The sequence below is a fragment of the Sarcophilus harrisii genome, chromosome 2 (genome assembly GCF_902635505.1).
Source record: "Sarcophilus harrisii chromosome 2, mSarHar1.11, whole genome shotgun sequence".
Classification (NCBI taxonomy): domain Eukaryota; kingdom Metazoa; phylum Chordata; class Mammalia; order Dasyuromorphia; family Dasyuridae; genus Sarcophilus; species Sarcophilus harrisii.
In genome coordinates this window covers 373808314-373832110 of record NC_045427.1, presented here as the reverse complement: position 1 = coordinate 373832110, position 23797 = coordinate 373808314, and the positions used below count along the sequence as shown (strand labels likewise).

At 35.9% G+C, this 23797-nt stretch overlaps 2 protein-coding genes across 5 annotated transcripts in view; both read right to left on the bottom strand.

Annotated features, from left to right (window-relative positions):
- LOC100918248 (protocadherin alpha-C2) overlaps window positions 1–23797 on the bottom strand; it is a 136346-nt gene that overhangs the window by 27027 nt on the left and 85522 nt on the right. For all 4 annotated transcript variants that reach the window (XM_031953413.1, XM_031953411.1, XM_031953412.1 and 1 more), the window contains exons 2-3: window positions 14123–14181; window positions 10711–10799 (exon numbers count right to left, since the gene is read on the bottom strand). In XM_031953413.1, coding sequence (XP_031809273.1) covers window positions 10711–10799; window positions 14123–14181 — 148 coding nt within the window. The remainder of the gene's footprint in view (window positions 1–10710; window positions 10800–14122; window positions 14182–23797) is intronic.
- Window positions 10784–23797, bottom strand: part of LOC100918509 (protocadherin alpha-12) — a 104959-nt gene continuing 91945 nt past the window's right edge. The window contains 2 exon segments of the mRNA XM_031953417.1: window positions 10784–10799; window positions 14123–14181. The gene's annotated coding sequence lies outside the window, so the exon portion shown is untranslated.

Here is a 23797-nt window from a genome sequence, read left to right as displayed (position 1 = left end):
AGAACATGGACTGAGAAAAGGAAGCTTAAATTTAGCAGTATAAAAAATTTTCATGGCCTTGGAAAGAGCATTTCATTGGAACAAAGTCGAAAATCACATCACAAGAAATTTAGAAGGCCGTAGGAGGATGTGAGAAGAAATGGATGTAATAAACCTCTAACACAGCTAGATGGCACAGTAGACAGAGATCAGGACTTTGAATTAGGAAAACCTGAGTTACATCAGATACTTGCTAGTATATAATAATGGACAAGCTATTTAAGCTTTACTTCAGTTTCCTCAACTGTAAAATGAGGATAACTAATGGGATCTCCCTCACACGCTACTGTGAAGGTAACAAGAGATATTTATAAAGTACTGTTCAAACCTTAAAGTACTTTATAAATGATAGCTTAAAAAAAAATCTTCTTAGGAGATTTTCAAAGGGTGGGGAGAAGATATGAAACAATAGCTCAAGAATATGGCAGGATACTATAAAGAATCAAATAAAGGGTTCTTTGGATTGGGGTTTTGTTTTTTAGCAATGTGGAAGACAATGTTTGTAAAAATAAAATAGGAACCAGTGGGTATGGATAAACTGAAGATTTGAGAGAGAGAATGATCAAGGGGTCAGGATTCCAGAGGGGATAGAAATAATAACACAAGTTAGTTAGGTGTGGGAACTTCTACACCTTTTTCTCTAGAGATTAAAACAAAAGAGGGGGGAATAGAGATGATAAAGAAAGAGGGTTTTTAAGGTATAGAGTTTAAGGGAAAGAAGGAGCTTACCATTGATGGACTCTATTTTCTTAATAAAGAAGGAAAAGTGATTTATTAAGAAGGATATAGGGAACATTTAAAAAGAGAGGAGAAGACTCTGAACAAAAGATGATAATGTGAATCAGGGAAGAATTAACATGAAACATTGAAGGACTAATTGAGATTAGATAATTAAATTTGTAGAGAATCCAGTTATTATTACACAGTTGTGTGACTTTCTTCAGGAATGATCAGCAGCATCTAAGTAGGAATGAGGAAGAAAGAAGGTTGGGACAATCCTTGAAATTTGGTTTGGCTAAAGATGCCTGATGATACAATAATCGGGCTGGGTATTTAAATGTTGCTGGTGAATTAGCTAATACTAAAGTTAAGAATACAAAAAGAGGAAAGTTAAGACAATGTAGAAGTGAACCACAGGGTTAAGAATAGGAAAAGAGAAAAGTTAAGACAAAGCAAGAATGATGGACTGAGAGAACAGGGAAGAGTGAGAAGGGTGAGTGAATTGAAGTGCACAGTGAAAGTAAAAAATAAAATGCTGGAGAGCACTGGATCAGTGGAGATAATTATAACACCCACCTCCCAGAATTGTTGAAGATCAAATGAGTCAGTATTTGTAAAGTGCTCAGCACAGTGCCAGGTAAGCTATAAGTGATTAACATGTGCTTATTTCCTCATAAATCTACATATCTACATTTACATATTTTATGTAATATAATATCTCATAAATCCATATAACTACATCTATATTTTATATATAATATAATATGTTTAAGGAGATAGGAGAGGGAACATTTTTTTCCTACAGAAAACATTAACTCTTAAACATGGAGAAAAAAGGATCAGGAAAAAAGGATTCCAAATCAGGAATTTGGCTGATTTATACTTCCTATAGTCTATAATCAATGGAGTTTTTCCCTGCTTCTCATTCTAAGAGAGTTTATGTCTCATGAGATGTAAGTAGCTGACAAAGAAATAAGGTAGTGATTAGATCTCCAGAGACTGGGCTGAAGTTAGAATCCAAACATCCCATAATCTAATTCAAAAATAGCAGAGGATGAAGCACACATGCTCAAGAAATTCCCTCTAGTATTAGCTCCTATTATCTGAGTTTTCAGGAATATCAGCCCCACCACTCGCCCTTCTGTCTCGAGTTCCATTTACTAAGATTTGACTTCTGAGATAATTTAGAGTCCCCTTAAGAGCAGGTAAGCTCCTTTTCCTAGAGTCTGTATAAGCCAAGGCCTGAGATGGCTTTTAATCCCCTTCAAAAACACGAGCTCTCCTACTATAAATTCATGGTACATGACCTCAGCTGGACTTTAAATAATTTTTCTATTTTGTTTTTTATTTGCTTACTACACCATTTCTTTAAGTTACTGTTCCAGACTTCTCTCTTCTCTCACCTCAAATCATACTTCCCTTCTCTCCCACACCACCCATTGCTGCTCTCACTCACTCACCCACATACACAATTTCAATAAGACAATTGAAGCTGATATAAGCTTCCTCAGCTCCTCTCTTCCATTCCTTATCTCTCAGCAGTAACATTCTTTCTTCCTTTTTCTTAACCACAAAAGGAGAGGACGTTTACTCCTAACTAAAGCTAATCCCTTAATCTATAAAGTTGGCCTCACCCTCCAACCCCTCAAAGACCTTACTCAAGCAGCCACATTCTTTCTCATACATCTATTATCCAGTCATTTCAGTTATGTCCAAATCTTTGTGAACATATTTAGAATTTTTTTTTTAATATTGGAATGGTTTGCCATTTCCTTCTCCAGTTTAATTTACAGATGAGGAAGCTAAAGTAACAGGACTAAGTGACTTGCCCAGAGTCAGTATGACTCTGTCAATGTTTTGGGTCACATTTGAACTCAGATCTTCCTAACTCCAAACCTACCATTCTAATTACTGTGCCACTTGGCTGCCCTCCATACCTCTCCTATGTCTCTTTCAACACTGACTCCTTCCCATATGACCATGTATATGTTTCAATATTTTTAATTCCCCCAGAATTTTCCCTTGACTCTTCAGTATCATTCATCAATCTTCTCCACTTCACTGATAACTTCTTGAAATAAACTGACAACATCCAGTATCTCCACATTCTCACAACTCTCCTTAAATGAATGCACATACAATGAAATTGCACACCTACCAGTCTACTGAAACTACTTAAAAGTCACCAAACACCTTTACCAAATCCTTGCTTCAATCTTTATTCTTCTCAAACTCTGGCCTCTGACACTATTGCTCATTTCCTCCTGCTGGAGAGACACCATATTGTCCTTGTTCTTCTATCTCTCTAACCATATTTTCTCTGCACAGTATTCTCTGCTGACATTTCATTCTCTTCTTAATCCTTTAATATAAGTGTTTTTCAAGAATCTGCCCTAGGCACTTTTCCCCCTTTTTAAGAGATTTGTAGAGAATCTCATTCATTACGTAGGATTCAATTATTACCATCAACTTTCAGCTTAAGCCTCTCATTCAAGTTCCACACCATGATTGTGTCCTGGGCATCAAGCCCTAGACAAAGGGTCAGCAACTATGGCCTGTGGGCCAAATTCAGCTGAGTAACTGTTTTTGTATGGTACACAAGTTAAGAAAGGTTTTTACATTTTATGTACAAACAAAAACAGATATTTTATTTGGCCTATTGGCAGTATACCCCTGAGCTAGCTGCCTTCCCAACACTTCAAAACTAAAAATGTCTCACAGAGAGGTTATTAAATTTCTCTCTATTCAAAGTTTTCATTCTGATTTCACACTTTCTATCTTTAGTACCTGGGATCATTCACATTTTTTTCCCATGTTCATAACCTTAGATTTACTTTTTATTCCTCTCTTTTAATTCTACCTTTTATATCCAACCAGTTGCAAAATTTTGTTAATTTTACTTTTATAACAACCCTCACATCCTTTCCTCTTTGTTCCTGTTGCAAACACTTTCCAAAAGAGGCCCTCATTTATACAACTAAATTACTGCAAAAGCTGCCTGGAAAATTTTTTCCACCATCACTCTACCCCCTTTTTAATACATTCTTCAAAGTAATCCTTCATCTCTAAAGAGTTAGTGATGTCACTTGCCTGGTGAAGAATCTTTAGTGCCTTCTTATTACCTAATCAGTAAAGTAGAAACTTTGTTTGACATTCAAAGTCCTCCATAATCTGGTCAAGTTCGCCTTTCCAGCCTTGCTTCACAGCACTTTTTTTCTTGTACTGCACAATGTAGTCAAACAATCATTCTCTACCTTTCCTTTCCAGACCTTCTCCCTTCCCTCAGACCATGATTTCATGCTTAATGACTTTGCTCATGTCATGCCCCATGCCTGGAATTTCTTCCTTCTCCCATTTTTGTCTGTTGAATTTCTACCCTTTAAAGATGTACAAAAATGCCTTCTTCCCCATATATCCTTAGTCAATAAGTATACTTCCTTATCACTAATTTTTATAAACTTTTTTTTTGTGAGGCAAATCCTTAATCAATAAGTATATTTCCTTCTCAGCCCTTCCTTGTCACTAATTTTTATAAACTTCTTTTTTATCCTTTTTTTTTTTTTTTTTGGTGAGGCTTGCCCTGGGTCACACAGCTAATAAGTGTTAAGTATCTGAGGTGGGATTTGAATTCCGGTCCTCCTGACTCGAAAGCCAGTGCTCTATCCACTTCCCCATCTAGCTACCCCTACAAACTGCTATTGTAGTTTTCATATAATTGTATTATTTTAATTTTCTATATTAGTATTCTATTCCCATACTAGGCTGTGAACATCATAAGAGAAGGGACATTTGTTATCTAAATGTTGTATCCATGTCTCTTCCTCTTGGTATCTAGCATAGGTTTCTGTGAACATTTTTTAGTTATTGAGTCATTTCAGTTGTGTCTGACCCTTTATGACCCCATTTGGGATTTTCTTGTCAAAGATACTAGAGTGATTTACCATTTCCTTCTCCATATCATTTTACAGATGAAGAAACTGAGGCAAACCAGATTAAGTGACTTGTTCAGGATTAAACAACTAGTAAATGTCTAAGGCAAAATTTGAATTTAAGAAAATGAATTTTTCCACTATGCCACCTAGATGTCTCTTGAGCACATTAAATACTTAACAAATGATTACTGTTGCTGTTATTTCTTTTCAAAAGTAAGCTAAGCTTTATTATCAGATTGTAGAGGCTACGATTATTACAGAATGAAGAGGCAAGTAAGTACTTTTCTATGAAACAGACTATCAGTTCAGTCGAGGCTTGCAGAAGCTTAGAATCCAGGACACAGAAAAACCCAAATCCCAAAAGCAACCTGAAATGAGTTTGATTTGATTTTGTTTTGTTTCACTCCTCTGTCATTACTTGGTTAATCTTCTGTTATGGGACTGAGGAGGCACTAAACAATGCAAATAAAAAATTGATTTTGTGAGATCTTATTAGCAATGAAGCTGAGAATCTACAATCCTTTTTCATGGAATATTTAGAAGCTCAAGTCATCCTAAACTTGAGTCTTCACAGAGATGGCTCTGTCAGGATTCCTAAATTACAGTCAAATCACAGAATCTATCAGGAAATCAAGATCCAAAAATCTATCCTCAATCTACTTCACCTCACACAGAGGTAAATGAACGATAAGGGAAAAGAATGCTAACAAGCATGTAAAGTTATTATTATTATTATAGATTTTAAAGGAATCTTTATTTCAAGCCTGTTCAGATAAAATGAGTCCCACACTACTGACTAAAAAATAAAATTAAAAATCCAGCACTTTGGACAAAAGATGAACTTCCATTCCTTCCATTCTAAATAAATTGTCACTAGTGATCTAGAATGGTTTTCATCTATGGTAAAAAGAGCCTCCAACTGAACACCAGGGAATACTCTACCATATATTCTACATATATCATGAAGGACCCTAAGCAAGTCACTTAAGCAATCTGGGTCTGTTTCCTCATCTGCAAAGTGAAGGGCTATGCCTTCCAAAGTACCTTTCAGTTCTTATATCTATGATCTGTGATTTCTACAGCATGCCTAGGTCACATATCATTTTACTGCTCAGTCCAATGGGTCCCCGGGGACTAACCCTACAGACTATATATAATTTTTCTAAAAAGACATCATATATTCTTATTTTTCCCATGGACACACTGAAAAATGCTCAAGGCTTCCCAGTCTTTCATCTCAAGGAGATGCTGTAGCTTAAGGAAGATAATCCACATTATCTATACATAATCCATGTTTACCATTTGAAATAATTCAGATGCAAAAAAAAAAAAAAAAAACCAGCTAGGAAATATAATCAGAGAAAGTAAAGAAGCTTCCTTCATCCTAGAGACTGAGCCCATTCTTTCTCAGAAGACTTTTTATAACCTCTAAGATTTGCCTGGAGGAACTCAACAACAGGGCTTTTCTTAAAACCCGGTTTAGGAAACTCAAAGGCAATTGGAATTTATATCCTTGACTCTTTGAAGCTACATTCCTCCTTCTCCACTCCCAGCAAAAGTCAGATTTTGTTTAACTACATTCTATTGCAATCAATATTTGGCTAATTTTTTTACTCTCCCTGATCCCCTCTAGAGAAGCCTGGGTTTAAATCTGTTGAGCCAGATGCCCAGCTGGAGGAAGGAGCCAGAAATCCAGGATTTGCTTATTTAATGCCTGACTTGTTCATTCTTCTGAAAACATCACCTCATGATGTCCCAATTGATCCCTCCAGAGTGAAGCATTCACAGCTAAGGCTTTTGTGGACTGTGAAATTAAATGAGCAGTTTAGTGACAAAGCAAACAGAATTAATCAATGGAGGAAAAACAACATCAGGAAACATGTGGCTATGTGACTGCATCCAAAGCATGCTCAGTGTCTCTTCTGCCACAGCTGTTACACATATTGGAGATAACTGCACTAATGAGTTACTCTAGGCAAGGCATGAGAAAGGGTATAAGGGCTCAGACACCTGGAAAGATATGTTGGAAGCAAACTTCAAAGAATTCCAATTTCAACCCAGCTAGCTAAGTCAGGCAAAGGGTCTGAAAAAATACCTACATGCATTTGAATCAGGAAACAGTATTTTGTATTTACCCAGCATTTCTTCTTCAGACTACTTTTCAGAAAACATTTAATATATCCTTCTAGTGCCACCTCAGATAGGCAGTCATAGCTGGACATAAAGAAAGTTTCTGCAGTTATTTGGCTGAGCATCTATTTTGAGATAGCCATACATGTATAAGGGACGTACCTAAATCAGAAAATAAGTAAGCTACTATCTGTCAGTAAGACACAGAGAGACTAATTCCTATCTAGGTTCTCTCTCTTCCTTCCTCCTCCCCCCTCCCAAAAATTTTTTTATGGACCCTTACAAATCTGAAAAAGAGCTTAAGGACCAACAAATATTAAAGAATTGTAGTAAGTGCACCCAGACATTGTCTTGAATCCTCTCTGGTGACAGGACCTCCCTTTATAAGGAGTCCTAAAGTACTGCATTATTGAAAGAGTCTGTGGCACTCCCAGTAGCTTCTTAATGAGGTGTGAGATTTCCTCTGACAGGATCAACTCCTTTATAACTTGTGAATTTGTAGCTTTGTTTTAGTTTGCCCCATTAAGAGTACAGTGAAGGTGTTTAATTGTTTGGGAAACAGAGTCAGGAAGATGTGAGTTAAAATCCAGCCTCAGACCCCTCTTAGTTTTGTGGCCCTGGGAAAGTCTGCCTCATCTTCCTCATCTACAAAATGGGGATAATAACAACACCTATCTCCCAGGGTTACTATGAGTTGTAAATGAGAGAATGATTCCAAAACACTTTGCAAACATTAAAATACTAGCTTTTAATTGATACTCTGCTCATTTGTAGACTTGAACTCTTAGATTTAACCTTTAAAACACACTTTGACATACACAGGCTCAGTTCCTCAGAGGGCAGTCAAGACCTCTCCAAGGTACTATTACTGCAGAAAACCATGTGTGTTAGAGGAGTTCCCAGACCACTGGAAAAATTCCTAGGCCAAATTTCTAGGATCCAGCAAGAGAAATCCTAGTCAAGCAGGAAGTGAGGCTAAGGAACAGCAAAGGAAAGAATCACAGTATGGAAATGTAGACATGGACACTGTCTTTCCCTGGTACTGTAAATCATATGGATCCTGTAGGTCTGGGAAAAGGGAATGACTATAAATAGACATGAGCACTCAAGAGAAGTATACATATCCCTAAGAAAGATTTGTTCTCATTAGAGGGAAGGATTTCTTTTTTTTTTTTTTTTTTTTTTTTTTTTTTTATTTTTATTTAATAGCCTTTAATTTACAGGATATATACATGGGTAACTTTACAGCATTAACAATTGCCAAACCTCTTGTTCCAATTTTTCACCTCTTACCCCCCCCACCCCCTCCCCTAAATGGCAGGATGACCAGTAGATGTTAAATATATTAAAATATAACTTAGATACACAATAAGTATACATGACCAAAACATTATTTTGCTGTACAAAAAGAATCAGACTCTGAATTATTGTACAATTAGCTTGTGAAGGAAATCAAAGATGCAGGTGTGCATAAATATAGGGACTGGGAATTCAATGTAATGGTTTTTAGTCATCTCCCAGAGTTCTTTTTCTGGGTATAGCTAGTTCAGTTCATTACTGCTCCATTAGAAATGATTTGGTTGATCTCGTTGCTGAGGATGGCCTGATCCATCAGGACTGGTCATCATCTAGTATTGTTGTTGAAGTATATAATGATCTCCTGGTCCTGCTCATTTCACTTAGCATCAGTTCGTGTAAGTCTCTCCAGGCCTTTCTGAAATCATCCTGTTGGTCATTTCTTACAGAACAGTAATATTCCATAATTTTCATATACCACAATTTATTCAGCCATTCTCCAACTGATGGACATCCATTCAGTTTCCAGTTTCTAGCCACTACAAAAAGGGCTGGAGGGAAGGATTTCTTGACTCTAGCTCTGCACCAGAAATCTGTACCAGCCCTTCAGAAGGTGGAGGCACACTATAGAAGGAAGACTCATCTTGACCATTTGTGGGCTCAAGTGTTAGTCTTTTACATTTTGTTAGGATGAATAAAGCCTGTGTAGTATTTTCTATTTTGCTTACCTGAAATACTTCCTGGAAATGAAAACCTTTTTACTTTGTTGTGGAGAATCAGACATGAGCCAGATTCTTTGTTCTCAGGGAAAACCCTGGGCATAGTTTTGAGTCAGAGAGTGAGTACACGCAGCATGGCTTCCCCCAAATTGAAACCAGTCCATGTAAATACAGAGCTTTGATTCTGGGCTAGGCAAAATTCATCTATTGCATCCTCTGTGTTCGAGTCACTCTCCAATGTGAGAGGGATGCAAGAAAGAAAACTGATTGCTGCTCTCAAGGCCTTCATGATCTGGGCTATAGTTTACATAATCAGTTGTAGGTCTATAGTATATATTTAATATGAATATATATCAATCTGCCTTAAGCTTTATCCTCTTTTTATTCTTGCATAGTCAATTATTAGAGAAATAAAAAGGGAAAGTAACCTTTCAGAGGTCATCTTGCAAGGCTTTGTTAGGGTTCCAAGCTTGATTCCTTAAGAAGACTGACCTATAATACTTCTCCAAGAACAACTAAGGAAAATCTTGACATGAGATGAATTTGACTCTTATTCGTAATTAAGAATTTAGAATTTTAAAGACAGAGCTACCATTTTTTCTTTCTTAGTCTTCCACTGCTCTCCTCCTCACCCTACCCCCCAATTCTTTGGGAGTCACATTCTTCTTTCATTTGGTTTATCTACTCTAACATAAAGGTTTGTGTTAGCTGATTTGTCAATGAATAACTTTTCATTTTTCCTCTTGCCATCTGGAAGTATTATCACTCTAATGAATTGCCCTGGGTTGCGCTTTTTTATTTTTCAAATGTGACTTTTAGTTGAATTGTGCAGTATTCATAAATGGGGAATGCAGACTGATGCAATTATAATCAACAAAAGCTTCAAAGCTGCCAGAGGAGATGGTGACTTGGCTATGTCTCTCACTTTCATAGCCTGATTTCAAAATACTATTTCACATGCACACTTACATCATCTTGATAATTTTTAATGTTTGAATTTTTCCTTTCCCCCAATTCTTTGCATTTGAAATAGCAAAGTATTTGTTTCCAGACTTCTCATGGAAATCTTTTCTTGAAAATAATTTTCAGGATAGAAAGAAAGTCTGGCATAGTAGAATCTCTATTTTAAACTAAACTTAGAATTTTGGTTCCATCATTCCTCCTTGGACCACCCTCAGTGCTGCCATTCCTGGGATTATAAATCACTGAATGTCTGTGGATGATTAGCACAGTAGGTTAGAGAACAAGCTAGTGAAACCAAGGTCACAGAACCTGTCCCTGATAAAAGCTAATTAACTTTCCCCTGTTCAGTGACCCCCAGTTTGTCCCTCTAATTCTTTTCAATCATCCTGAAAATAAAGTGATGTCATTCTCTAACAGAAAGCATGGGGACACATTATTGCAACTCATTTCTTCAATGAGACAAACAATTTGAACCTTACAGTAGACTGAACCTTAAGTATGTAGGCTAGATTACTATGCATAACAGCTAGGATCACAGAGTTGATCCTGAAAGAAGATTAATGGAAGACTAAGAAAACCAGGCCTCAGCTCTAATACTAGGAAACATGGTCTCCATAGAGCAGGGTTCCTTAGCCAATTTTGTATCATTGACCCCTTTGGCACACTAGTGAAGCTTATGAACCCCTTCTCAGGATAAAGTTTTTAAAAGCGTAAAATAAAATAACATAGCATTGCAAAGAAAATAATGAAATACAGTTCTAAAAAAATTTTTTTAAACAAAATCATGGACCTCGGGTTAAAAAACTTTGCTGTAGAAAAAAAGAGCTATAATCACAGTTCCTTCCTCTCCCAAAATAGAATCATCTCCACCCTTCCCACAACCCAAGAAAGGAGAAAAATCAGCAGCTCACCAGGTGTTGCACTGGACACAGTTGGCCACTGCTGATCAGGGCCTCCTGGCCCTGCCCGCAGAATGCCGGCTTCCTCCAGGTGCACAGAGCTGAGGAAATACATACATATACAATATTTAGATAATTGCTCTCAAGATCCTTCTCTACATATAGAAATCTGTCCAAAGCATTGGGGCAGCATTGCAATTAATAGGTTCTCCTCATGCTCATGCTAAAGCAATTGTCATGCAACTATTCTGCATGGAATACAGAATCACGACTGATTTATCTACTTTTATAGCATCTTTGCCAGAGTTATTCATTTGATAAAAACATTTATCTTTACAGAAATTTGTATTTTCATTAATGCTATATGACACATTTATCCTGTTAAAAAGAAAACACTAAACCTGGCCATGGTAGTGCATACCTATAATTATAGCTACTGGGAGGCTGAGACCGATGGATCTATTGAGCTCAGGATTTTCAGTCATAGTGGGTTTTATCAATAGGATGTCCACACTAAGTTCAATATTAATATGATAAGTTCCAGGTGATTGAGATGGTATAGCCACCAAGTTGCTTAGAAATAATTCCTAGTTTCCTCTTTTCTATCCCATTAGAGTAGTATCTCTTCAAGAATGACAAGAGGTCTCTAGTGGCCCATGCTTTAGCAGCCCTGTGTCTAGTTAAAGGATGGTAATCTTAAACTTGTCCTATTCTAAATCATCCTAAAAAATTATACTAAGGTAATATTTGGCTTTTTTAATGCAAAATCTTTTTATTATATTTTTGATATACAAGAAGCACAAAAAAGGAGATGTTTTATGATATTGTTAGTTTCTGTTATATACAGTTTATTAAGCATATATTACATTTAATATATTAGCCAAACTGCTTTGAATATCTTTGTTCCTTTTGGAATTGCCTACTGTTCTCTTCTGTGAATTTTAAAAAGATTTCATTGATGTTTTTCCTCTTTTTGTGTGTTTGTACTACCCACATATAGAAACCCTACCTATTGTAAAATTTTAGCTCATTAAAACAAATCAACATATCAGCTGTAGCTGAAAATGCATATCTTATTCTTATAAAAGAGAGAATATCACCTCTCTTCAAGGATAATTTTCCAGAAAGGGATCCATACAAGTTTTTTTCAAAACAGAAGGCCCAAGGAGGGAGGTACCCATTTGAAAATCACCCAACTTAGAAATCACAATTCCAATACACATTCTATATATTATTCAATAAAGAATCAGCAGGAATTCTGAAGATATGCTTCATTCAAATTTCATTTCACTCTCTATAATACATATCAGCATGCTATCTAAAATTTGATTCAGATTACATTTAGCTTTATGGCTTAAGAGAAAGAAAGAAAACGATTGGGATTTCAGTATTTTTACATAAATTTGGGATTCATTATTTTTCTTGTATTTTGTGCCCCTCCAGTCAAAACTATGGGTCTCCTTGCTTCCCATGCTATGGAAATGGGAAAATTCCATGGGAGACTATAGATCTTTCCTACCTTACTACCCTTAGATTTAGGTGCAGAAAGAAAACCTTTCTGCATATATATATATACATATATATATGCCTATACATATATATATGTATATATATACACACACACATATATATATGCCTATGAAAAAAGGGAGAGAAGTCTGTCTGTGCCCCAGTGCCCTGGAGTCCATAGCAGAGTTTCTAGTCATCTCTTCTTTTCAGGGTAGAAATGCTTTCCAGCTTTCTGGCTGACACTGTCCTCATCTATCTAGACCCTTGACTGAAGTCTGACCCTAATTGGCTCTGTGGTCAGAAAAGAAAAGCACAAATGCCAGATTGCTTTTGGCCAAGGATAAGGCTTACAACAGACTGAGTTCATTTGAGTCTGAAAACATTTAATTTTTTAAACACACATTTGCATTAATTTGGCATTATCACACTATGTAGAATGATTAACATTAGTTTTTACTTCAAAGGAAATTCATCTTGGTCGATAAAAAACCGAGTAAGGAAGCATTTTAGGACAGTATGTTGACAAGTATGTGTGTGCGTGTGTGTGTGTATGTGTGTGTGTGTGTGTGTGTGTGTGTGTGTATTTTTAGGGACTTTTACAGACTCTAGAGAACAAAGGACCCTTTAAAGATGATGTCTTTTTCTAACCAGTGATGATTGATTTCTTAGCCTTATGGTTTTCTCCCTTCTGGCTTCTAAAGCACTTTCAATTTAATGAATTTTTAACTTGTTCCCATTGCCCTGATAGTAGATCTGCTCTGAGAATTACATTAATTAATTACTGCCAAGAAGACAAAGGAGGAAGAACAAAATTATGTTTAATTTAGGTCCTAAAGAGATGTTTCTGTTCTAGGATAATGTTTGATCCGTATGGATTTGGGACTCCAGTCACTCTTTGATGGTTCTTGACTCATCCTAATCACAAAGTATTCCTTCCTTTTATTGAGCAATCCTGAAGAGATAGAAGATATATGGAAATTCCCATTTTATTTTTTTTTCCTGTTGAGCAATAACAATGGCTACAGGAACTTATAGGAATAATGAAGTCAATAATTAAATTATCTGCCAAAAATGGTCCATGTGTGATGAAAATAAAGGGTAAATAACATCATTGTATTCACCACCTAATGTTCCTATGACTAAGAGCTTCAGGAACAATTACAATTTGGGAAGATGAAGGAACAAAAGATCACAGCTGAGAAAGGGGAGAGGGTGTAGAAAGTATTATTCTTCAGGAGCTGAAACTGACTTGTTTCTATGCTAGGCAGTCCACTATAGATTTGTCTTAGAATTCATTGAAGGTTGGAACACCCAGATCCTAAAAGTCAGAAGCCCATGGAATCATTTTCAAAAGCTTGCTCAAAATCTATACCTTTAGGTTATCCACTTGAAGGAATTCTTCTAAGAGGAAGGGATACTTTCAGATATTACAATGTGCTTTCTCATGATCTGGCTCTTGGCAAGAATGCAGCCCTGACCTTAATGTTTCAGGTGATAGTTCAATATGGGAAGGGAAGAATACATTTGCATTTCTCTGTCAAGACAACTGAGATGGCCCAGGCCATGCAGAGACATTTTTCAATTGGTCAGTAAAGAGTTAGAGTTGTTGTTTGTCCTTCATTCTTTAAGAGGATCATGACACCATGGGGGAGTGTGGGGGATGTAATGCCATGACAAGAGTAAATTGGATTTAAGTGATGGAGGGTTGTGCAAGGTCCCCTATCTCTCTTTCCCCTCCAGAGCCATCTGGATCCAGTGGTCAGATATAGATCAGTTCAACTAGAGATGGCCCTGCACACAGTGGGAGACCTTGGCGGTTTTTAAGCTAACATCTTCAATAGGTCTCAGTTTGAATGAGGTCACACTCATTTAGTGATTAAAGATTTCAACCAAAGGTGGGAGAGAAAGTACATACCTGTGCATTCCAGCTCTCAGAGAGGCAGAATAACGCCAGTCAGGATTAGGTTGTTTTGGCTGCAAAAAACAGAAAAGGAATGTTTCTGTTATTTTGGCAAAAAGCACAAGCTGAGCAACAATTGGGTAATTTTCTACAGAACACTTTCTAGCATCTTATGTAGAAAAATTATTGGAGGTTACCTTTTGAATCATTTCATTTGCATCTATAAAACTAAGTCATTTTCTAAATCAAGAGCTGACCCTTTTCTACTTGAGAAATTTTTCCTAACCTTGGAATATAGAGATATAAAATATAAAATATAAAAAAACCTCTTACTGATAATAAATATTAATCTCATGACCCCACATTCAGTAATAAGACCCCATATGAGGTCACAATCTACTGTTTAAGAAAATGGGGTCTAAACAACACTTTGAGAATAAATTTATGCTGGTCCCTTGTTAATCAAAGGTCAAACACCAAGTGAAGCTCTGAGGACAATGTATGGGTGAGAATCTCCACTTGAGCATGAATAGAAGCATTTGTTTTTATAAAAGAGTATGGTCACATGTCAAAATAATTCTCTCCCTCTATGAAAACATATATACACCAGCTCTCTACAAGGTACAATGGAAACAGGGGCAGCGAGTGCTCTGTGGTCTGGCTGGACTGCAGAGCACTGTAATCCACCATTACCCTTGCACACTGCAGCAAGTTTCACAGAGAGTAGATGCACTCAGTCATAGCATCAGCATCTGGTACAACCTCAGCTGCTGATTAAAAAATGGTATCAATAAGAGTGAAACATAAACCATTAATGACCGACCTTTGCCTTGCTCTGTCTGATAATCCTTTCTATCAAAGAATATTTGCTCAATTCTATTCTCTCTCACTTCTTCACTAAGTTACTACTCTCTAAACTGCAATTTCATCTTACAAAGAAAGGAAACAATTTCTAAGGGAGACTAAGATAATACAGAAAGTAGCTTAATTCTAGGATAAGCTCCTCTTAATAATAAAGGGCTTGTGTTGGACAATGCCATTTCCCTAAACATGAAATTCTAAGTGGAAGAGGTAGGACTACAATTTGGTTATATAAGGGTTTTATCTTAAGAATCACAGACTGATTAGAAGCAGTTCACAAAAGACTGGGAGAAGCTCAGCCTTTTATCACTATCCTGATACTGTGCCAAAAACAAACCAGAAAAACAGGATGACAATGAAGCTATGGGAAAAAAGATAAATGTGTTATATTCAGATGTAACTATCACTGACCTTGAAATCTGGCACCTCCCTTTTCTATCACTTATCATAATTAGTAGGCACAAAACTGTCATACCCTATGACATTAACAAAAATACTTCATTTTTCTAGAGTTCCTTAAATTCAAGAGACTCCAAATATTTTATCAACATTTATCTGTATAATTTCCAAGGGAGGATAAAATGATTCTAATCTCTATGTAGAAAATGGAAAATCCAGGACATCAGAAATTCAGCTAACTTGCCAATTCAAGATAGAGACATTACTATAACTCTGGGCTCTTTCTACCCAAGGTCCTCCAATGTCATCTGTCCTCCCAGACAACTGATTCTCAAAATATTACAATCTACAAATGGACTCATCTTTACCATATGAATTTTTGAAATATGACAATTAAAATTTCCATGTGGTTTATGATTTGAGAACTGTGAATAACATATAAAGAACCCTACATTTCCTAGTAGTGCTCTCACTGAGAGCAAAGGATAAAATGTTTGTAAAGTATTTTAAAAATCTGAAAGTGTGACCAAAATATCTCTTATTAATCATTATCATCCTCATCTCACTCCTCCCCATCAGCAGTACTTGTGTTAGCTTGTCAGCTGTGGGAGCCTTCCTTCCAAAAAGATTCTGACATCTGCTAAGTAAATGCTGCCAATTTCTCCAAGATTGGGAGCCACATTTGTGATAGAAATTGCTATAACTTGTTTGTTGGGTTGGACACATTGACCCCATTTTGCTGAAGAACTTAATTTTAGCAAAACTGTTTATATCAAACCTGCTTGAAGACTCAGTCTATCCTCAAACTGTACTTACTCAATGACCCATATTCTATGATGGCTTTTTAGACAGAATTCCCTAAAATCTATCAGGCACAAACTCTTCCCCAGACCTTCATTCATTTTCTAGGATCATGGCAAAGAAGGAATTTGTAGCAATAAGCTAAACTAGGCTGAAAAGAAACAATTCTAGTTGGTAGGTAATAAAATCTTGAAAAAAAAAAACTGATTTGTTTACCAATTGATTTAATCTTAGTACATTAGAGAAATTTAAAGAAGAAAAAACTATCAAAAACATGGGTTTACCTAAACCTAGATGAGCTTTCAATAGCAAGTTAAATTGTATACCCATTTCTGAATTCCATGATTTAGAAAAAAACATTTGCAAACTGGGATAACTACAGAAGAAGGGATTTTAAATAGTAAAAGGATTCAAAACCATGTCATGTAGGAATAATCTGAAAAAATGAGAACATTTAGCCTGAAGAAAAGAAAAGTTTAAGGAAATTGGTGGAACATGGACAGTATCTTTATATTTGGAAGAACTAGATTTGTTTTGCTCAGACTCAGAAGACAAAACTAGAAATAATGGGTAGAAGTTACAAAGAGGCAAGAGTTTTTTGTTCACTTAAAAGAAAAAATTCCTAAGAAATGGAAATATAAAACAAATCAATTGACTCATCATTGGAAATCTTTAGAGGCTCATATTTCAGACATAGGTTTAACTAGATGACCTATGACCTTCCAATTCTCAGAATCTATAACCAGAACTTTTAAATCAAAATCCAAAGTTATTTGTCAGCAGCTAATAATTTTTCTAGTATAATAATTCTAGCTAGCTTTCAACTGAACATTAAACCAGACACCCAACCTATGTTCACTGTGCCTCTAGTAGACCGAAAAGTTATTTCAATCGCTCCATCTCATAAATTATTCTGTTGGGTTAGCAAAAAAAAAAATGTCTCACAATTATATGCATACATACATATGCATATGTATGTGTGTGTGTGTATATATATACCAGATATGTTTAGAAAAATATATATACATATATATTTCCCAAGCATATCTGGTTTCTACAAGGACTAATAAGATAACTTTATAATAAACTGAATTCATAGTATATTTTATTATTGTTAATTTACTCAATCAATGAATACTAATAATATAATTACTTATAATATGGAGCATATTAATTACTTTATGTTCAAAAGGATTCATCATATTCCAAATGGTTGGTGAGCATTGTTAGGGGAACAATTTAGTTCTTGTATAGCTTACTCCTGAACTAAGTTTAATTTTTTATGAAACAAAAGAAAAGTTGTCTTGTGGTCTAGAAATTTGTGCTTCTTTAGATGAATAACAACAGGTCACTAACAATGAAAAGTTCTGGAACATTCATTTGGGTGATCCATGTAAAATATGGGGAGATGTGTCACTTTAGTTATAGTTTCAGAAAAATATAAACAAAAACAAACAAATAAAAAAACCCAAACATTCTTTTTCTTCTGTGATCTATCCCTCATATCTTTAAATCTTTTCACTATTTGACATAGGGCAATATGAATCACTGATTGTCATGTATCAGCTCATTCATAAATCCACAGATCCACCCTGAATAATGCATAATAGCCTTATCATGAAAGTTCATGATAAAGCAATAAATAAAGCCATTCTGAAAGAGTAAACTATGCACAACATCTCTACTTCCTTTCTAATGGGAATATACTGATAATTGTGGGAGCCAAGAGACTTCTACTGAAGATTTCATAAAGTAATATCTTATGATAATTGATATGAAGTGTTTGGAAAAAACTCATGAAACCTACCCCTATTCATAAAACCTACTCTAGTCAGAGTGCTAACATAGATCAATCTTTTGGTTGATTGAAATAAGGTGATAATAAATGATAATTCTGTGTAGAATTCTTCCCCCTACAAACAGTCATTTGTATCTCTAACACTTAGGAAACTAAAATTAAATTAACAGGCAAATATGGCTTTAAAATATATCTAATGAGTTGCAACCCACTGGAAACTGCTAGGTCTGCTTAATGCAAGATGCACAGCCTGCCAGCACAGCAGTTCCTTCTCACTCACCATTTCCCTTCCCAGGAGCCTAGAGCTGTGACCCTGCAGAGCCAAAAAAATACTACTTCTGGCCCAGAGAAACAACAATTCTTTTCACCTTTCAATGTCAGGGAGTTTTATTCGTTTTTTTTCCCTCCCACAGGCCAAATCCTTAAAGATAAGCTTACAGTTTTCGCAGGCTTGATAAATTTAAAACCCCAATAAAGTATCTTGTCTTTTTATATTTTATATTATAAATATAAATACTATATATGTGTGTAAATGGATATATATTCATGTATACATGTATTATGTATAAATATGTACTTAGCATGTGCAGATATATTTGTTATATAAACATGAGTTTATACAATATATGATCCCTTTTTTATCAGTTTGTCTGAAGACTGAGGATGGAGGCACTTTATTTAAAAGTCAATTCTACAGACACTAGCAAATTGCTACCAATTTTAGTGATAACTCTGAAACTGACTATATGAATCATAAGTTGCTCATGTGCAAGAGCTATATCAGCTATAACAGCCAAACAAAACAAAAACCTAACTTGATAATCTGTCAAGAAGTCTACATACCAATAGACAGTTCCTAATGCACCAGAATATCTCTCTGCATAACATGCTGAGTGAAACCAGATGTCCTTTTAATAGCTCATGTCTGTATCTGAAGGAAGAGCAGGCCAATGACTTGCAAACCATAGGAAACAAGATTTTTCATCCATAGTCAGTAAATGATCATGAAAACTAAGATATGGATAAGACAGAGCTATGATATTATTCTATATTGACTGGAAATTTTCATAAGAGCTATTGGAAGAAATTCTTTCCTTAGCAAACGAAGGAAAATACACCTTTTCTCCAATATCAGACAGAAATTTAAAATAATAAGATAGATAATTCAAACCCTTTATCTCTGGATTTATTTTACAGCAGTATGAGTAACACACATCTCATAGTTATTAGTCTATATCATTCCATTGATAATCTTGCTATGCTGGGTGAATTGAACCCATGACTTCTCAATGGATAGTCTTGTCATCATATTTGTAGATTTATGTAGAATAAATTATGCCTTCAGTGCACCAAAGAATCCTCTTTTGGCCTAAAAAGTGTTAGTGCAGTTTTAAGACTCACTCCTGAAGTTTTGTTTATTCACTGAGAGACACTAATTCTCATTTCACATATCAGCTAATAGCTTCAAGTCATTTCCACAAACTGAAAGTACCCAGAAATACCACATCTTTTCCACTGGTATAAATAATAATAATAGCTAGTTTTTTCTATTGTGCTTTAAATTTTATTATTTTGTTATCTCATGTGATTCTAATCACAACTCTGGGAGGTAGTTGCCATTATTCTTCCCATTTTGCAGATGAGGAAACTGAGGCAAGTCAGAGGCTAAGTGACTTGCTTAGAGTCACACAGCTAGTAAGGATTTCAGACAAGATCTGAATTCAGGTTTTCTAGACTTTGAGTCCACCACTCTTATCTAGTAGGCCACTAGGCTGCCTAAATCCCTGAGAACTTCTCTTTCAACTTCAGTTGTTACAACCCTGTCAAAAATCCCAAATTCTTCAACTTGAGACCTTGAAGACAGCACAGAAGACCTCAGCGATTGAACTAAGAAGTGAAGCCTTACAAAGGGCATTACTGATCATCTTGGCTGAGTACTAGAAATCAGAAAAGGAGATCAGTGAGAGAGGAATGTTCACACACTACTCTTCCATATCATAAAAACACAAGCTCTGCATCTGCCTAAAAGGCACCAGGAGACAGTGCTGCAATGGGAACTGAGCACAGAGATCCCCTCCCCTACCTGGCTACAAAATCAACTACATCAGATTCCCCCACATTTTAGCTCCAGAGACTGACTAAAGAGGACTCAATACAGTATTTGTTCCAAGATGGTGATTCTTCTCTCAGAGGCTCCAAATAAGATGAGAACTGGAGATGATGTCTTGTTGTAATAAAATGCTTCTGAAGGATGGATTCTGTTCAGTTGTCAAAGCAGTTTCCTCAGTATTCTCACTGTGCATGAAATGAACTCACTATAAGTATTATCATTGCAAAGGCCACTGCCTAAGATTACTTGTTTACACTGAATTACCACCAGGACACAGCAATGAATCTAGAATCAGGAAGATTTAAATTCCGATTCAGTCTTGGACACATACCAACTGTGTGACCCTGGGCAAGTCATTTAACCTCTATTTGCCTCAGTTTTCTTTTCTGTAAAATGGAAAGAATAATAGGATCTACTTCCCAGGATTGTTGTGAGAATTGAATGAGTTAATAAGTCAAACACATGGCATAATATCAGTCACGTAGTAAGTCTTGTATAAAATGCTAACCGGGTTTATTATTAAATTACATAATATTTATAAATGCTTTGCAAACTTAAAGCACTATGTAAATACTAGATATCATTATTTTTAGTGGTGGTGGTGTTTTAAGTACAAAGACAAAAAAAATCTTACATACTTAACTACTGATAAAACACACAGAAGATATCACCATTAGATGCTACAATCCTCTTTGTCCCTAATATAATTTATGCCCAGTGGACACGGTTTGCAAGATCAGTTAGCCACAAAACTTAATGGATAGAGTGTTGGACTCAAAGTCAGAAAGATCCTAGAACCTAAATTTGTGATACCCACCAGCTGGAACCAGAGTCCAGGTGGTTGATACTCCTAATGGAAACCACTGAGCTAGGCATGACACCCTCAGAAAACTGGGCTATATGAGTCAGATATTTCCATTTCCAAGATTTGAACCTGTGTTCAAAGCCTGCCTCCAATATTTGCCATGTAAACTTGGGCAAGTCAACTTAATCTCTCACAGCTTCAGGTATACCTCTTGTAAAATGGAGCTATAGTTTCCCCCCCCCCTCCGTCTCATAATATTATTGAGAGGATCAAATGAGAGGCATTTTGCAAACCTTTAAGCACTTTATACAAGTCAGCTGCTATCATTGTTAACTACACTATTATCACAAGAGAAACAACACAAATTTGTTTGGTTCCTTTTTTAAAAATAGCCTTGTCTCTAAACCTCCATGTTTCTGTCTGCTCTACTTTAGTTTGCTCATGATCTAGAACCTCTGGTTTTAGAGCTGGCAAACTTTAAACAGGAGAAAGAGAACAGGAGAAAGAGAATTTTGATGCAATATGGAGATATACAAAGGTTTGGAAACATTTTGATGTCGTAGAACTAATGTTGAATTTGGAGTCACAGAATTTGAGTTTGAATCCAGATCCTGCTACTTGCTACCTATTTCTACTGCAAAATGGGAAGTTTGGGGTGACTCTTAAGATCCCTTTCAGCCCCAGACTTTGGATCACATGACACTTCAGAGATAACTCCTCAAATTGAGTGAATTTGTAATGCCATTTCCCTCTGCTATCATCCTGTGATTTAATTACTCATTGTACCTATTATTCAGCACCAGCTTGAATGTTGGAGGTTCAGAATCCTTTCATTTACTGATTAATTTCTAATAGAAATTTCTCTTCACTTTTATGCTGAAGTCCCTGGTCAAAATACTTATGGAAGTTTTTATGGTGTGTTTGTATTAACTTGAGGTTTTGCATGTGATAACATATTAACATTCATTTCAATGTAAGACAGAAATAGCTTGAATTTCAAACTGCCCATGCTCTGAACCGCGAGGAAAGCAATAGAGTGGCCCCCATTATAATGCTTCAGCTGTCTACCAACCGGCTGGGATCTAATCCTTTTACTTAGTACAGAAAATGTGCTTATTCACCACGAATAACAAACCTTTCCCCAATGAGTTCATACAAATCTATTAAGCAATTGTCTGCAGTGACCACATCCAGAGTGAAGCACTTTTCAATAATCTACCATCTTTGGTCACAAAAGCTGCAATCTTAGGAATTCTAGGAAGTCTTTGATTTAACTACCCTTGCCTTTTTAATCTGTAATCTGTCATCTATGTTTGCTCATCATAGACTTAACAGAGTACTCATGATAAACCTGCCTGCAGTCTACATAGGAACCACATGCTTTGAAACTGATCATTGACTTATGAACCTGCACACAAACTATCTGAAGATTATTATAAATTGAGATTTTTGTAGGGGGGAGGAACCAATACTTAATCAATAATACAGCTAAACTCTAACAGAAATCTCCATGGAGTGAACATTTGGGTGGGGGAAATTATAATTAGCTTCTTTCTGCAGTGTCACTGAAAGCAAGCTGAAATGCTGGTGTCTCCGGGGAGATCAAGTTAATTCTTGCTTGTGATATGACATTTTAGCTTGTGAAATCCAACATAAAAATTAGGAAACTTGAAGAATAAGTACACCTTTCCATTAAAAAAGCTAAGGAACCAAAGTGTAGTTCACCTAAATGTGTATGCATATGAGTGCATTTACAAATTCATACACACTTCCCAACATCCATAAAATGTTTGATGTTAATGTACAAGTTGGCCTTATGCCTACCTAAATCTCAGGACACTAGTACAGTAAATGCAATATATTTCATACAAATTGGAATCAACATACAATCAGGCATTTGTCTTTTCTTAGAGCTTGAGGTTCTTGATCTTTTTTGTATTCTGAATCCTTTGGCAGTCTGGGCAAAGCCTATAAGCAATCCCTACTTAGAATAATGTTTTTAAATGCATAAAATAAAATACATAGAAGTAAAAGCAAACCATGTATACGGAAATACAGTTAACAAAAATTTTTTTTAAATTATCAGACACTTCTTAAACATTACTGTTTTAGAGAGAGTCGTTTACTTTCCAAACCTTTCCTATCAAATGTCACTTTATCTTATATCCAGAAACTAAACATCTATAGAAGCAAAGAACTGTCACTTAAAATCATGGGAGATTTTCAAGAAACTATTATGCTTTTGATCAAAACCACAGGAATTAAACTCTGTGAACAGGAAAGCTACAGGGTACAGATTATTGCATTGAAGGTAAATGCAATGAAATCCGCTTACTCTTAATGTGGAATGTCTGGCAAAGAAGGTGGGTGTTGGGGGTGGGGAGGTATTTCCCTCCATACTTTCTCTGAACTTAAACCTGGCTTCACATCTTCTTCTCCAGTCACCCAGTTTTACTATCTCTCTAGCATCATCAGATAAAAAGTACTTGATTTCTTGGTAATCTATGGTGTGTCCCTTCCTCTCTCCCCTACCCCCAACCCCCAAACTCTCCATTTTGTGGCAGGGCTACTGAATAAATTGAAATAAATTGAAATAAATTGAAAAAGATAGGATAGAAAGTGAGAGAGGAGGGGCCAACTTCCATTCTGTTTTGATAATCTAATTAAAATATTTTAAAAATCTAGACACATAAATCACAGATTTAAAGTTATAAGTATCTTAGAGATAACCTACTCCAACTTTCTCTTTCCTCCTTTTCTAAATGTGGAAACTGAGGCCTAGCAAACTTAAGTGACTTCTCCAAAGTAAGTGGCAAGAGTTAAAAATTAACCTTGGTCCTCTAACTCCAAATTCAGGTAACTGGGACAGCTCTCTCCAATGTACCTAATCTGAGTGCCAAGGGTACCAGAGCATAA